Raw genomic sequence first — 14225 nt, 5'->3', positions numbered from 1 at the left:
ACTTTCTTTGAGCGGAAAAAGTTGAAGTTTCAAATTTAACAATCTTAATTATATTGAAGAGATTTCGGATTAAATAAATATTGGGTTGGGAGGGAACACATATATGCCTAAATATTTAAAACTAAAAAAAAATGAAAATCTTAGTCCTAAGAAACCTGAGCTTTCTGTCTTTTTACTGAATAAACCAGATTCAAGACTGTAAAGATGCTGCTCTGATTCATGTCTGTAACTGATTTATTTCAGAAAATAAATAACAAAAAGGATTTATCGGGTACTTGAAGTAAAATGATGATACATAAACTAGTGTCAAAAAGTGGTGCACTCTAGAAAAAAATTATTTATCTACATCTAAAGTTTCTGCTTTTGTCCCACCTCTAAACCGGATTGGCTTCTGTCAGCAAAACATCTGGCTCCACACCTCTTTAGGCAATGATGAATACTTTATCACTTTATAAATTTGCCCAATAATTTTTTTAGGTCTGTAATAATTACCAAAAAAGTGTTTAATTCATAGTTTTTGTGGGGAAAAATGTTAAATAATCAAAAACCCTTTTACATCATTAAAGTCTTAATTCATTATTTTTGTATGGAGTTTCAAATCCAGAGTTAGTGTATCTTGTTTCATTTGGACCAATACTTTGAAATAGACTCAAGTATTTGTGTGAAGCAGCAGAAATAGGAGTTATATAAATCGTTTCACTAACATTTTTAGATGTTTTATGTTGCACAATAAAGTCTGAACTTCTACTACAAAGATGTTTTTTTTGTACAAAGCTATTATTAGTGAAACATTTACACAGTTTATTATTTATTGCTACTCTTAATAGCTAATATCAGTCAAATCTTCTTTTTTAAATGTATTTAACAAAATCATAAATCACTTTAATATTTTAGTTGTGTTGAACTTTGATTTTGGTTGTGATTGTTTACTAAGTGCACATGTTTCCAGTTTGTCTGTCTATTTGAAATGATGACAGACCTTGAGAAAGCCCATCAGTGATCCAGCTCAGCTTGCATCATGGGCGCATGCTGAGTTACCAGTTGCTCGTTAATAGCTCTGATTTAAAAAGAATTAACTGCAGCGTTTGTGTGTGTTTGTGTGTGCCGTAAACTGACATCAATACACTTCATGAGCATGTCATGTCTTGTTTTCATGTTACCTACTGTAGGTTAGTATTTCCTATTGTTGCATTTTCAGTTGTATTTGCAGCTGAGTGTAATGTCTGTCATTGGTTATACGGATTCTTGATGTAGTGAGAAAGCTAAAACGAGATTACAAACCTTCTCTTAAGAAACCTTCAAAAAGAGTACAAAAGTTTTGCATTTTCCACCAAAGAATTTTGATCTGCATTATGCAAATGTCATGGATTCTACGTGTTAACAACCTGAATTCAGTTTGTTGGGTTTGATAAGCGAGTAGCTTATTTACATCCGTCTTTTCTTGTTCTCCTCAGCTCTTCCCACAGATGAAGGCCCTCCTCGCCCATGTATGAAGCTGCGTGTCACAGTGTGCTGCGAGCCCAGTGAGTGCACTCGTCTTTTCATCTGTTCTTCCTTTCATGCTCCTTGCTTTGTACACCAGCAGACTCTTCTACCTCTCACATCTCAACTATCAAGGCTGGAGCTGATGGAGTGATGTGTAGACTTACCTCATTTTTTGCTTTCTTTAACAATGTAAAAAAATAGTTATCAACTTCTCCTAATTATGCTTACCTTTGAAGAACATCTTACTCCACCCACCCCACCTCTTTACTCTTCCTTCTTGTTATCCTCAGTCTCCCACTCCCCCCATCTCCCTTCTCAGTGTGAAATTCCCAGAGTTGATTTAATCCAGAGCCGCCTGGAGTAATGTTGGTCTTCCAGTCCAGTGAGCTGCCCATTCCGGTTGGGAATGTTTCCCAGTCACTGTGGGAATCCCTCTACAGTTGTTGGTGTGTGTGCACAGGCTTTCTCCAAATCCAATTGTCGTCTCGTACACCATGCGTCTAGGGTTTTTTTTTTTTTTTTTTTTTTATGCTTCTGCATGACTATTTGAACCTTTGCGTGTGATCTTTGGCAGTTGAAGTGCATTGAGCATTTGTGTATGTGCGCCCTGACATGTGTGTCAGCGGCGTCTGTCCCAGTTCCCATCCTCTGGATATCTGCAGGGGGCTTGTTGTGCTGTCCCGAACTGATCTCATCCCACCCCCCACCCCCCCTTCTCTCTTTCTCTCTTTTTCTTTCTCTTCAGGAAAACTGGCTGCAGACTTACTTGAGCTCCACCTGCAAGTCTTATAACCTTGAACAATATAACATGAAAAGATATATAAAAATGTCAAATGTTTTCCCAAATTGCGTCTTTAAAAACCTTCTCCTCAATGATGTGTGACTAAGAGTAATTTTTCAGTTATCGCACTATAAAAACATGGCTATGGCCGACTTCCCTTCCTAGTCCCTAACTACTAAAAAAAATATACGGATATTCCAGTACTTCAAAAAGTACCGGAATATCTAGTACCCTGGATTTTAAAAGCAATTCTGTCCCCATGCTCACAAATGATTTTTTTTACTGTAAATATGACATCACCAATTTCCCAAAGTAAAAACCTAATAAATATAAATACTAATAATGAATCCATATTGTTCTGAAGATGAAAACTTGAGTGGTTTATAAAAAGTAAATGTGAATGATTTTTTTTCTTCACATTAAAAATTGTTTGAACGCAATGGTTTGTAGTCTATATTTGGCAGTCCAAGACTTTCTAGTGTACTGGATTTTGGAATTGTAGATATTGACCCCCGACTAATTGGCGAACGCTCTATACAGTGCACCAAGTAGTGAATAGTGAAGGAATTCGGACACAACCAATGTATTTTTTTTTAATGCTGGATCTATTCACAACTATCTGAGGTTATCAAATAAAAGGCTATTCTTTTGTCAATTCAACAATACTTCCTGCCGGATCAAATCTAAGCCCATGAAATAGTTGAAATAACTAAAAAAAATGAAAAATGTAAATAAGAATGTTATTTATTAATGCCTAAAATAAAGCTAGTTATGCACAGGTTTTACAAATCATGAACAAATCTATTTTAATTCATGGGGGGAGAGAATATATAGTATTACACACATGTATAATTTTTTTTTTTTCACCTACAAAGATTCACGAGCCAACTCCTTTTTTAGAATTTTTTTTTTACAATTTTGCCTCACGTCCCATTTCCTAACCGAAACTAATCCTGACTAAATTTTAGGATCTTTGTCTTCTTGTCTCACTACGCCCCCCCAATACCTTCTACTCTAACCTCCAGTTCTTCCTTTCATCACCCTTCTGTCATTCCTGAAGTGGCACTAATCCCCCCCTTCTCTCTGTCTCTTCAGCTTTCTCCTCCCTTCCTCATTTTTTATGATCTTTCGCTACTGGAGCAAAACTAATCTAGGCACCATCCATGGGTAGAGACTCGCACGTCTTCCTTCCTCCTCCTCCTCCTCCTAAACTCCGCCCTGCCTCGCCCCGCCACCTTCTTTTCCCACCTTCCCTTTGTTGAGCAGTTATTCCCCGACTCCCGTGTTCCTCGTTTCTCTGCTTCGCTCCATCTCTGTCGCGGTCATGCTGTGCAGCGAGTGGGCTGGGATGAGCATACATGAGGCCAGAGAGAACAGGGCGAAGGAGATGAATGAGAGAGGAGATGAAGGAGAGCTGTGTCTTTCCGGCCATCCACGAATGGCAGCTTTCCACAGCTGTTGTTGTGTTGCACCCTGTGGAAATGCATCACACACTCCCCGGTTCCTTCCTGCTTAGGCTCCCTTTTATCTGACAGGCCGCGTGGCAGCAGGGCTCGCTGTTCCTGTGTATTCTGGGTGTGTGTGGGGCCGTAGGTGATGGCAGCTCCTGTCCTTCAGCTACATCTCTCATCTAAACTTCAAACTGTGCACCTCCCTCCTTTCTCCTGCCCCCCCCCCTCCCCCCCTCAAAGCTGCTCAACTGATTAAAAGGTAGTTTCACGTGGGGATGCCCTGTCCCGGGCATTTGAATTAATCATCAGCGCAAACATAAAGCGCCTGGTGCTGGACTGAAGGACAGAGGTGACAGAGGGGGTCCGGCCGGGACGCTGTCATTGTACCAAGGTGACACAGTGCTCCCTCGATCCGGTCTCCTCTCCAGTCTGTGAATGTGTGTGTTTATTAGCTTAATTTAACCGCAGTGCTCAATAAACCAGGCAGACCAGCTTCAATGACAACGAAGGTTCTTAACCATGTCTCACGAGTGTCCTCAGCTGTTGATAGGAGCTTTCTAGGACGCACTTTTGAGGCTTTGCTGCGTGTTCTGATATTTCAACACTGTCACACATTTAGAAAGACACTTTAGGTGCTTAAGCCCATGTTGCATCAGAAAAGCTGGATCTAAACTGACATTAGTTGACTGGTGTCGTGTGAAATCTTTGGCGCCCTGCAGCTTTCTGTTGCATCTTCCTCTTGCTCTCTTCACCTCCTACTCTACTTACCTTTTTTTGTTTATCTCTTGCTCCTCTTGCCGCTGCGATTCATTCGCTTTCCTTCTCCTTCGCCATCCCACTGTGAGAAAGCTTTACAAACCGACTTCCATTTCTCCTTAATTGATTCTTCTTCCCTCTCCTTCTTACTGCTATTTTTTCCTGTCATTGTCCTGCTGTGCTCAGTCCATTACATTTATATCAGTTCGTAGCGTGCCACAATTTTCCCCACTTCTTGCTTTTTTATTTTTATTTTTTGCAGAGATTTTTTTCTCCCCCTTTAATTCCTTGTTTTCCTGCCTTTTTAACCCCCTCCACCCTTTTCCCAAAAACCTTTTGCAACCTATTAACTCAAACGTCTCTTAATGTTTGAGTCCAATTTAAAAAGAATATTTAGCTTCAGACATATTGCAAGTTTTCACAGAAAAGCCAGAGTTCCAGTTTTCGCTCGTTTAGCTTCTCGCTAACTGGCAGCGTTAGCTTTGTGTAGCTTATGCATGAAATGGCGGCACGAGAAGAGAGGTGGGATGGTGGAAGGTATTCAGTCTGCAGTGTAGCTCTCTGCACACACACGTGCACTGCGCCATGTTCGTGCATGCACACTAACACATGCAGCCTGTTTGTCACGGCACTTTGAAGAGGCCGTACTGCGGCATTCACGCCACCAAGGAAACCATTTTGTGGCAGACCTGGACAAAACTTAAATGTAGATGTAAAAGACGTGTCGTCGCTGTTCGGCTTTCGCCTGCATGATGCGATTAAACACAAGTCAAAACATGTCACATTAAGTTGAACATTCTGGAAGGAGTAAGCTAGAAAGGCTCTCGTCTGCGAATTAAACGCGAAATGATTTTTCACAAAATACAGATGTTTTTATTTTATTTCGTGTTTTTAAGCATTTGTTTAATAGTTTTTATAGACACTGCCAACATTTCTAAATTATTTTGGATGATTCAACTTTTTTTTTAAATAATTGTTTTTTATTGTACTTTATAGATTTTTTATATTTATTTCACCATTGTTTTTTATTTTTATTTTTTTAATAACATGAAAATTAGAGTGATTTCTAAGTATTTATGAAATTGTTTTAGAAAAGCAAGCAAAAATGTGATTTCAATTTGATTGATTTATTTATTTATATTTTTAAGTCTAAAGTGTTTTGGTTAAGGTTTTTTTGTGTGTTTGTTTGTCTGATTTTTAAATAGAAATTACTTTTTTTTTTTTTTTTTTTTTTAAACTTTTCCTCAGTTTTTTTTCCACAAAGCCTTCACACGCATGGATGTTCACATAGAGCTTGGTGCGAGGCCCAAACCTTGGCTTATGTTAAATGCTTCGTTAACCTTCTGATGGTCGTTAGTGATACACAACCTGAGAGTCATTTAGAGTCATGTCAGCTGAAGCCACATGTCTGTTAGCCTCACAAAGTGACGCCGCCGGACATATGTGGTGGTATTTCTTTCGGAGTCATCGTCACACACTCCCACTGGTTTTTGTGGGTGCATTTGTGTGAATGCGTGTTGGTTTGTGTGTCTTATGAGTTGTCAGTGCCACAGTGTCAGAGCTTGGTTCAAGGCCAAAGATCGATTTAATAAGCAGTTGTGTAGCCTCAGCCTTGTTTCCCGACCCTTTTGTCCGAGCTCACTGGATTATGGCGATTATTTTTTTCCCTCAGATTTTAACCACTTTAAAGCCCCACTACCTGTGTGTGTGTGTCAATAAATATCTTTTATGTTTCTCTCTTTTTGTCCAGTTTTTCATTCTTCTAGCACACTGTCCCTCCGTACTATTTCCTTTCAGACCCTGTCCTGCTGAGAAGGTGATGCCCAGACACCGACCCCCCCTCTTTCTACGCTCCTTTTCCCTCTGTCTGACCTTGTTCCAATCTCTCCAACCTTCTTTCTTTTCTTCAGACATTCTCACTTGAACCTCTGCTGCTGTCCTTTTCATCTTGTGTCCACTTTTTGGTTTCGCTCTGTCATTTCAAATTTTCTCGCATCCCCCCGTCTTTTTTTCATTTCCTGTTTGCCCCCCTCCTCCATAATCTCCATCATTCCTGCTCTCAGTAATTTGCACAACACCGTTCCTAGTGCCATGCTTCTCAAACCTTTTTATTTTTTTATTTTTTTGTGTGACCTTTAAAAGAATCTGCATAGGGGGGCATATCTGGGGTTGCACAGCCAGTCAGTACTCATTTTTCATGGCATTGGTCCTTGAGTAATGGTAAACACCTTCCTCTGGTCGTTTGTCTGTTCCTTGCACCTTTTTTGTTTCACAAATCAGCAGCTTTGTTAACAAAGTTAAGAACCAAAGGAATGTCCAATCAGCAACTTGTGTCTTTACCTTAACTTTATCTAATTTTTCTGTTTTTTACTCTGTTGCAGCTTCAGAGGGATCAAAACAAATACAAAGTAAGCTCCAACATCAAAATAAATATTTTGTGTCATTGGCAATAATTAAACATACCGGTAAATGCTTTGTTTCATTAACTTTTATTCCTCTGAGATGTTTTCTTTCAAGAAATTCAATCCATTTGACCTTTTTAGGATGTGGAAAGACGAAAAATTAAAGCACCAATCCAACAATAACATATTTTTTTCCATTTAAGATGGCACTATTTCACAAAGATTTTTAAAACAGTGCAGTTCACATTTTTCAGTCTAGCTCTCATTAAAAATGTAGAAGTTGGAAAACTTTCTTTTTTTGTCACATGTATGTTACTAATACCTTTTTTACCCTTTTGTTTTTCAGAAACGGCACGTCTAAATGGGGTTTCCTCTTTAAGAGCAACTTTTCTTCCACTTCTCATCCTTCTCCTGTTGACATGTTGATTGGTCCATCATCATCTTCCCTGTTGATCTGTTTTTTTGTGTGAGTGGTCGGACAGACATTAAAAACCAGGGCGAAAATGACACGCGTTAAATTACTCATAGTAAATAAATCTACGGTTAGCTTCTAAAATAAGACATTTTTTGGCGGTTTACCTGTGAAATCCCAGAAAAGTGTCTTCTACAGAAAAAGTCACATTGACTCAGGGACCGACAATCTGAATTCCAGTGATTCATTTCTTGTTTTTTTCCACTCATTGAGCAAATACAAGAAAGCTACTGGGCTTGCCATGAGACTCATGTTTCACTGTGTGTGTGTCGGGACTTGTTCTAACAAAGTTATGTTGCTTAATTTTTGTTCAGTTTACATTTCTTCAAGTTGAGAAGAGGCCAAATCGACACACTGCTGTACTGAGTGACTCAGGCTGGTAGTTTATGAGCTGCAGAGAAACTTTTGAGTTGGATGTTTAGCTTCTTTTGTTCGTAAATGCTCTGCATGGACCAGGAAACATTTGTAACTGTGCATGAGTGGGAAATGTATGCTTTGCTTTTTCAAACTACTTACTTTGGTCAAATAAAATAATTTAGAAAACAAATGACAAGTACTTAGAAGATTGAAGTGGGCTGCTGCGCCCCCTACTGGGATTAAACTGGTTTTACTGGAGCCAAACTGGGTTGGTCATAAACTTTAAATTTGGAAGTCGGGGTTGGTGTTGTGAGGGAAGGATGAGGTAAAGATTTGCCGTCTCTGGCTGGACCCTAAACCTCCTGTTTTTGCACCCATCTTCCTGCTCCAGGACTGACTTTGGAAAGGAGGAGTTGAAGGAAAAGCAGCTTCTGTTGCTTAAATATATTGTAAAAGCTGACAAGGTGTTCATGCATCCTCCAACTTTGTTTTTTTTTTTTATTCCAAGACTTTGACATCTCTGCCTTTCTTCCTGGACCAATTATACTGAGGATTAATATGGATTCACTTTATAATCCCTAGCTAATTGATTTAGCACAATCTTGTATTTAATTAAGAAGATAAAAGTATATATTTTTTAGATATTCTTTGTAAAAAAAATTCCAGCAGATAATATTTTCAGTAGTTAAAGCATAAAAATAATCTGCAGCCCTACATTTTTTAATTATGCTTTATGTTCTGATTAAAAAATTAGATGTTTTTTATTTTATATTTGATTAATAACAATTGGTCTGCTAAATGCTTTATGCTTGGAAAATTTAATAAGTATGTAAAATTTATTTTGACTCTAGAAAAAAAAATTGTGAGCACTTACTTTTATTTTTTTATATTGTCAAAATGTCTGGGTGTGAAATTGTTTTGCTGTTTTGAGGCATATCTTTGCTTTTGTTTTGTTTTTATTCTCTTATGCTGATTTCTGCAATGGACGATAAACCAACGTTGGGATTTTTGCCTACTGGCCTTTTTTTCCATTGAATGTTATCCTTTAGTAGTAGATGTTTGTGTTTTATTGGTGTATTTTTTATTTTATTTGTTGCTGGTTTGTTTGCTTTCACATTTTAGTGAAGAATATTGCTTCTTCTGTGAAGAGCCATCTGCAATCTGAGCCTTTTTATTGTGGCAGGTCAACAAAATAAATGATTGCATTGAAATGCTCAGGGTTGGTTTCTTTTTTTTTTCTTTAACTTCCTGTTTAAACAAGTTTAAATGGATTTTCTTGTGAAATAACAGGTACCTGTGACAAGTCACAAACATCCAGAACATTATTTATTGGACAAATGCATTCAGTGTTTTACACAAATTCTTGAGATAAGGAGACTTCGGGGACTTAAAATGACCTTGCGGTATAAGAGGCCATTGTAATGTGAGTAACCTGATGGAATATTGAGCTGGGATTTTATCTATGGGGCCTCTGAGGCTGATAAGACTGATACCCAGTGGATTTCTGGTATTATTAGACACTCTGGTATTTTTGCCAATACATTGACCTTAAAGCAGTTATTTTCTGTCAACATGAGGGCTGAGGTTCAATCCAGCTCAAAAAGAGATGAGGTTTCTTTGTGTTTTAAATATAGGAGCGTACATCTAAATAAGCTGTAAAATGCATTTCCATTTATATAAGCTGTAATGTTGAACGTCTTATGAAGCCAGAGATGCAATTTCCTGGATAACAGTGCTAATGCTCCTATTTCATGGTTTATGATCTCTTCTGATGACACGTTTGTCGCCGTTAAGGCATGTTGTCGCGAAGCGCCTTTGATTCTGACCCTCACATAGAGATTTCCAAAGCTCATGTTTTCTTTCTTTTGCCATTGTGCATGAAGCAAGAGGGCTGAAATTGTTGGACAGAGATGGAAACTTGTAAGGGGGAAAAAAATTAAAAGAAAATCCCGTCCGCCATAATTGTGCGACTGTGTGTTTATTTACTTTCTGGCAAATGTTTTCAAGGTGCTAAAGGTTTTAGGTTTGATGGTCTTTGTATTTTATCTTTGGTTTCAAACAGGAAGATTTAAAATGCTCAAATAAAAAATTACAAGTTATAAAATATTGGGGGGGGGGGGGGTCTTGCTTTTCAAGAGTTTGTTTTGAGCTGATGGAAAAAAGCAGGATTGTAAACTTACTGCAGGACAAACGACACTCAGGAAAAAAGTCTTTAATGCCTTAAGTAGATTATGTGACTTCAAAAAACAGTTTCTGAAGTCACAAATTTAGTCTAAACAACAAAAAAGGAAGAAACATTTTTATCATACTGTAATTACAGCTAATCAAATTTCAACATGGCACATTCAATTGCCAGTCCCCAATTTAATTGCACTATGAATATTTTAGAATGAAAACATGATTGCTAATCTTCAATAAAACTATTATTAGCAAAGGACGCAAATTTTCTTTGCAAATTGCAGCCACATCCATCACGTTTAATTAAAACAAACTCAAATCAACACATTCAGTTCTATGGTCATGTTGTAATTGTCTTTCTTTCGTCAGTAGGAACGTGATTTTTCTTCTTTTTTTTTTTGACATTTTGATTTTTGACGGTTGTAATTTTTGGTCAAATATTAATTGAATTTTACCGCACTGCTTAAAATCATCAGTTTGAGTTTTATTTATATTCTTATCTTGTACATTTGACACACATACAGATTTATGTAAGGAGTTTTTGAAAGCTTAAAAAATTCAGAACAGTGATTTTCTTTTTTGAAACAATCTCATAATTAATATATTTAAAAAAAAGAAGAAGAAGAAAATTAGAAAACCTTGTTTTGAGGACTAAAGATGTCTGTGGAATTTCTTGTGAGGTGAGTATCAGCAGCCCTTCCTGAAGCTAGAAAGAAATCAAAGCCACTTTCTTTGTGCAAAATAACGGAAGTTGCAGTTTAAAACCAAAAGAATTTTCATCAGTTGATCGGTTACTTTATAAATGACTGAAAAATGATGCATGTACAGGGTTTGCTTAGTAAAAAAAAAAAAAACAACATGGTCAACTTTATTATTGAGAGAACGGACTATGTTCAAGTAAAAGAGGAGTTTAAATGTTCACTTTGACTTGGTCATGGTTACTATTTTTGATCCATTAGTTAAGCAGTCGGAGGGAGAGAAAAAATCTGACTCTACACACACAAAGGTGGAGTCATTTATTCCAGCTGATCATGGCTAACAATCACCTTTGCTTACCTTATTCAGAATTATTTGAATGTATTTTTACCCTTTAACCCTTGTGCTATCCCAGGCACTTTAACATTGGGAGTTGGGTCATCTAGACCCACTAGACAGTGCGCTGAAGTTTTTTTCTTCAATAGTTTGTGATCTTCAATGTTGTCCATGAATTACATGAAATCCTCTTCCCCTTTATCCACCTTTGTCATGGTAGGAATAACACGTCAATGTAAGGGTGGGGTCATAAGATAGCACAAGGGTTAAAAACAACATTAAGTTAGTGTACCTGGGTTTGCTCTGAAAAACTTAATTACCGGTAGCTGTTTGGTTTAACAGAGGTGTATGCATACATGTGTGTGTGGGGGTGTGTGTGGGGGGGGTGCAATTGAGCAACATTTTTTCTGCGCTGACTACAATATACTTTATGTAATGAAAAGCTAAATAGACACTCAGTAGAAACAGGCAGGAATCAATTAAATAAGTCTTATGTTCAGAAAATCAATTTTTTAAAAAGTTCAGATTGAGTGATGTATATCCATGATATCCATGCTCAATGATAACATTGTCACTTACATTTGGTGTCCAACCCTCCCTCCCTCCCTCCATCCATCCACTTTTTTAATCCGCATTAACCTCATAGGGGTCACAGGGTTGCTGAAGCCTGTCCCAGCTACTGTTGTGTGAACACAGGGTACACCCAGGACATGTCGCCAGTCTGTCGCAGGACCACACAATCATTCCCACACACACTCACACATGCACACCTATGGGGCACTTTAGTGTACATTTGGTGTCCTATAGAACCACCGTAAAAAAGATGGAAAAAATTAGCATGTACCGGTATATACTTTCTAATGTGTGAATTTAGAAGATAATCCTGATCGGTTTAACGCTCACAGAGAAATAAAAAGTCATGATTACTTTGTTTGAATGCATTGTTTTATGAAAATACTAGAGAGAAAAAAACAAAACTGTAAAAAGAGGAACTAAAAATGACACTTCAGGGTTAAAACAAAATGTGAATAGCAGAAGGATGGGTTCAGATTTTTAAGGGATCTACTTAAAGTGTATTTTGTATAAATAGCATTTTTGCCTTACATGAAAATTTCAGGAGTGAAGGAAAAGTTGAGGAACTGTTTTAATGTGTGAAGCATAATCATGCAAATTTCATGGGAAGAGATTGTGAAGACTAATCCTGTGCTTGTTAGGAAATCTGGATTTTAATGGAATAATTGAGTAACTTTGAAACTGCAGTGTATTTCAAAGGTTACCCAATAAAGGATGACGAAAATATTGTTTATACCAGGAGTTAGTTGGAGTTTTGAAGCGTGCCAAAACTTTGTCTTAACTGGTCTTTAAAGTTGGCCAGGTTTTGAAAATCATCTCTGCTGTCACCTTCCAATTATACAGTAAATCACAGCAGAAAATCCATTGTCCTCTTAGTTTGAGGTCTGTATCTTCCAGTATGCTAAGTTTTTCTTGGTTGAATGGCAAAACAAACTAAAACGGTTGTTCCTGTTGCATGTAAATGTAAAAAAGTGTTATTAACTTTCTTTTGTACATCAACTGTGCCTGTTGTGTTCTTTCATTTAACAGATCTAAACCACATCCAATTCAAAGATGTGTCACCACCAATCAGGAAAAACAGTCTCTTGACATTTCTTGCAAGTGTTGCATTCACATTTTCAACACTTCATAATCCGACACGGTGTATATTTCCTGGAGAGAATATCTAACTCTTTATGCAGTGAAGAGTAAAATCTTTAGGAAGCTAAGTCTGTAAAGAGGGATTTTAGAAGTTTGACTTAAACATATGGCCTTTTCAATTTCCTGTGTCAGGCTTCACTTCAGCAGTTTCTCAAGAGAACCGCCAAGCTGATCAACAGTTAAATCATACTTTTTCTCTTTTTCCAAAAAGAAGTCCTGGCTTCCCACAACCTTAAATCCCTCCACATATGGGATTTTGAACTGAGATGTTTGTCAAAAGCATTGTAAACTTTTTATTTAAAAGTTAAGAAACAGAGATCCAGTATTGCTCCTCACAGGTGTTTCAGCCCTCCGTGTGCTCACTGACCTTGAAGTGTCAATGCAGGCGTTTTTGGATGTAAAGGATGTGGTTCAAGAGTATCTCCTGCAAGCACTTGGAGAACATTCCTCTTGAGTAGCTTCTGCTCTTTGATGTACCTTAACTAACTCATTAGGACTTGTGAAGTGGGTCAGGAAATGTCAGCCAGTGGTTCTTTTACACCTCTGGGAAAGCTCAACCAGGAAAGAACAAGGAAATTCATAGTTTTTTAGAAAATTAGACAACTTTTGGTACTAAGTTAAGTAGTATAATAAAATAAAATGCAAAATAGCTTCCAAATTTTCCTTTTTGTTTTTCTAAATATATGAGAGAAATCAGGACAAAATCTGCAAACCAAGAACGTATTTTTTGAGTAAATCAGAAGCAAGCATGCAGACGGACTTCATTAGATAAAATAAAGTTAATGTTATTTTCACATTTTTCCATCAGTGATGTTCACAATACATGTGTAATGTAAAGACTGTGACTTGAACTTTTTATCAAAAGAGCATGGATTTACATTTCTGCCACAAAAATGTCTTTTTTTTCCACAGCTAGTTTGTTATGCAGTTTTAAAGTCAAAAACCTCTTTAGAAACATAAGTTAACTGTGTTCAGAGTAACTTATTACAAAAGGCATTACAGTGTCATTATGTTTAACTCAAGCAAAGTATTGTACAACATTACTGGTGAGTTTTGAGTAATGTCTTATGCATTTCATGGTAACTTGCGTATTTCAACCGGAAAAACGATCAAAATGTTATTCTTCAAAGCAGCAAAACCATGTGGTACAAACAGGTGAAAAAGATGCCACAAACAATAGATTTTTTCTTTTTTCTGGTTATGGTCAGTCATTTTGAGCATCTTTAAAATTTCTTTAGACTTAGTAAGCCAATTTTACCATAAACTTTATAGACCTAACCCTTTTAATTCATCTTTTATGTTTCTAAGAAGAGAAGCCTGTTTTTTCAATGAAAAATCTGTCAATTTTGTTGTTTTCAGCAAAGAAGTATGGTCATTTTAACCTGCTTTCCAGCGTTTGTTTTAGATTTTCTGAGACGCACAAGCTTCAGATTTTACTCTCTATTATTTTGCTTTCCACTAAGTAGATAGCCTATGTTTTTATTTTTAAGGACTAAGTGGTTAAAGCCGAGGGCCCTTTACCTGTGCTTTTTGTGCTTTCCTTTAGTTTTTAAAAAAATAACATTGTTATAAAACTGCATAAATCCTCATCTCAATGT

General features: G+C 37.1%; 1 protein-coding gene across 2 annotated transcripts in view; it reads left to right on the top strand.

Annotated features, from left to right (window-relative positions):
• The window catches only part of LOC101174773 (ephrin-A4), a 30974-nt gene extending 21313 nt beyond the window's left edge, over positions 1-9661 (top strand). For both annotated transcript variants that reach the window (XM_011485293.3, XM_004077894.4), the window contains exons 4-6: positions 1455-1523; positions 6855-6881; positions 7222-9661. In XM_011485293.3, the coding sequence (XP_011483595.1) occupies positions 1455-1523; positions 6855-6881; positions 7222-7301 (176 nt within the window). In that variant the 3' untranslated portion in view covers positions 7302-9661. The remainder of the gene's footprint in view (positions 1-1454; positions 1524-6854; positions 6882-7221) is intronic.
• The last annotated feature ends 4564 nt before the right edge of the window (positions 9662-14225 follow it).

This window comes from Oryzias latipes, chromosome 16 (genome assembly GCF_002234675.1).
Source record: "Oryzias latipes chromosome 16, ASM223467v1".
NCBI lineage: Eukaryota > Metazoa > Chordata > Actinopteri > Beloniformes > Adrianichthyidae > Oryzias > Oryzias latipes.
This window is presented reverse-complemented; position numbering and strand designations above follow the sequence as displayed.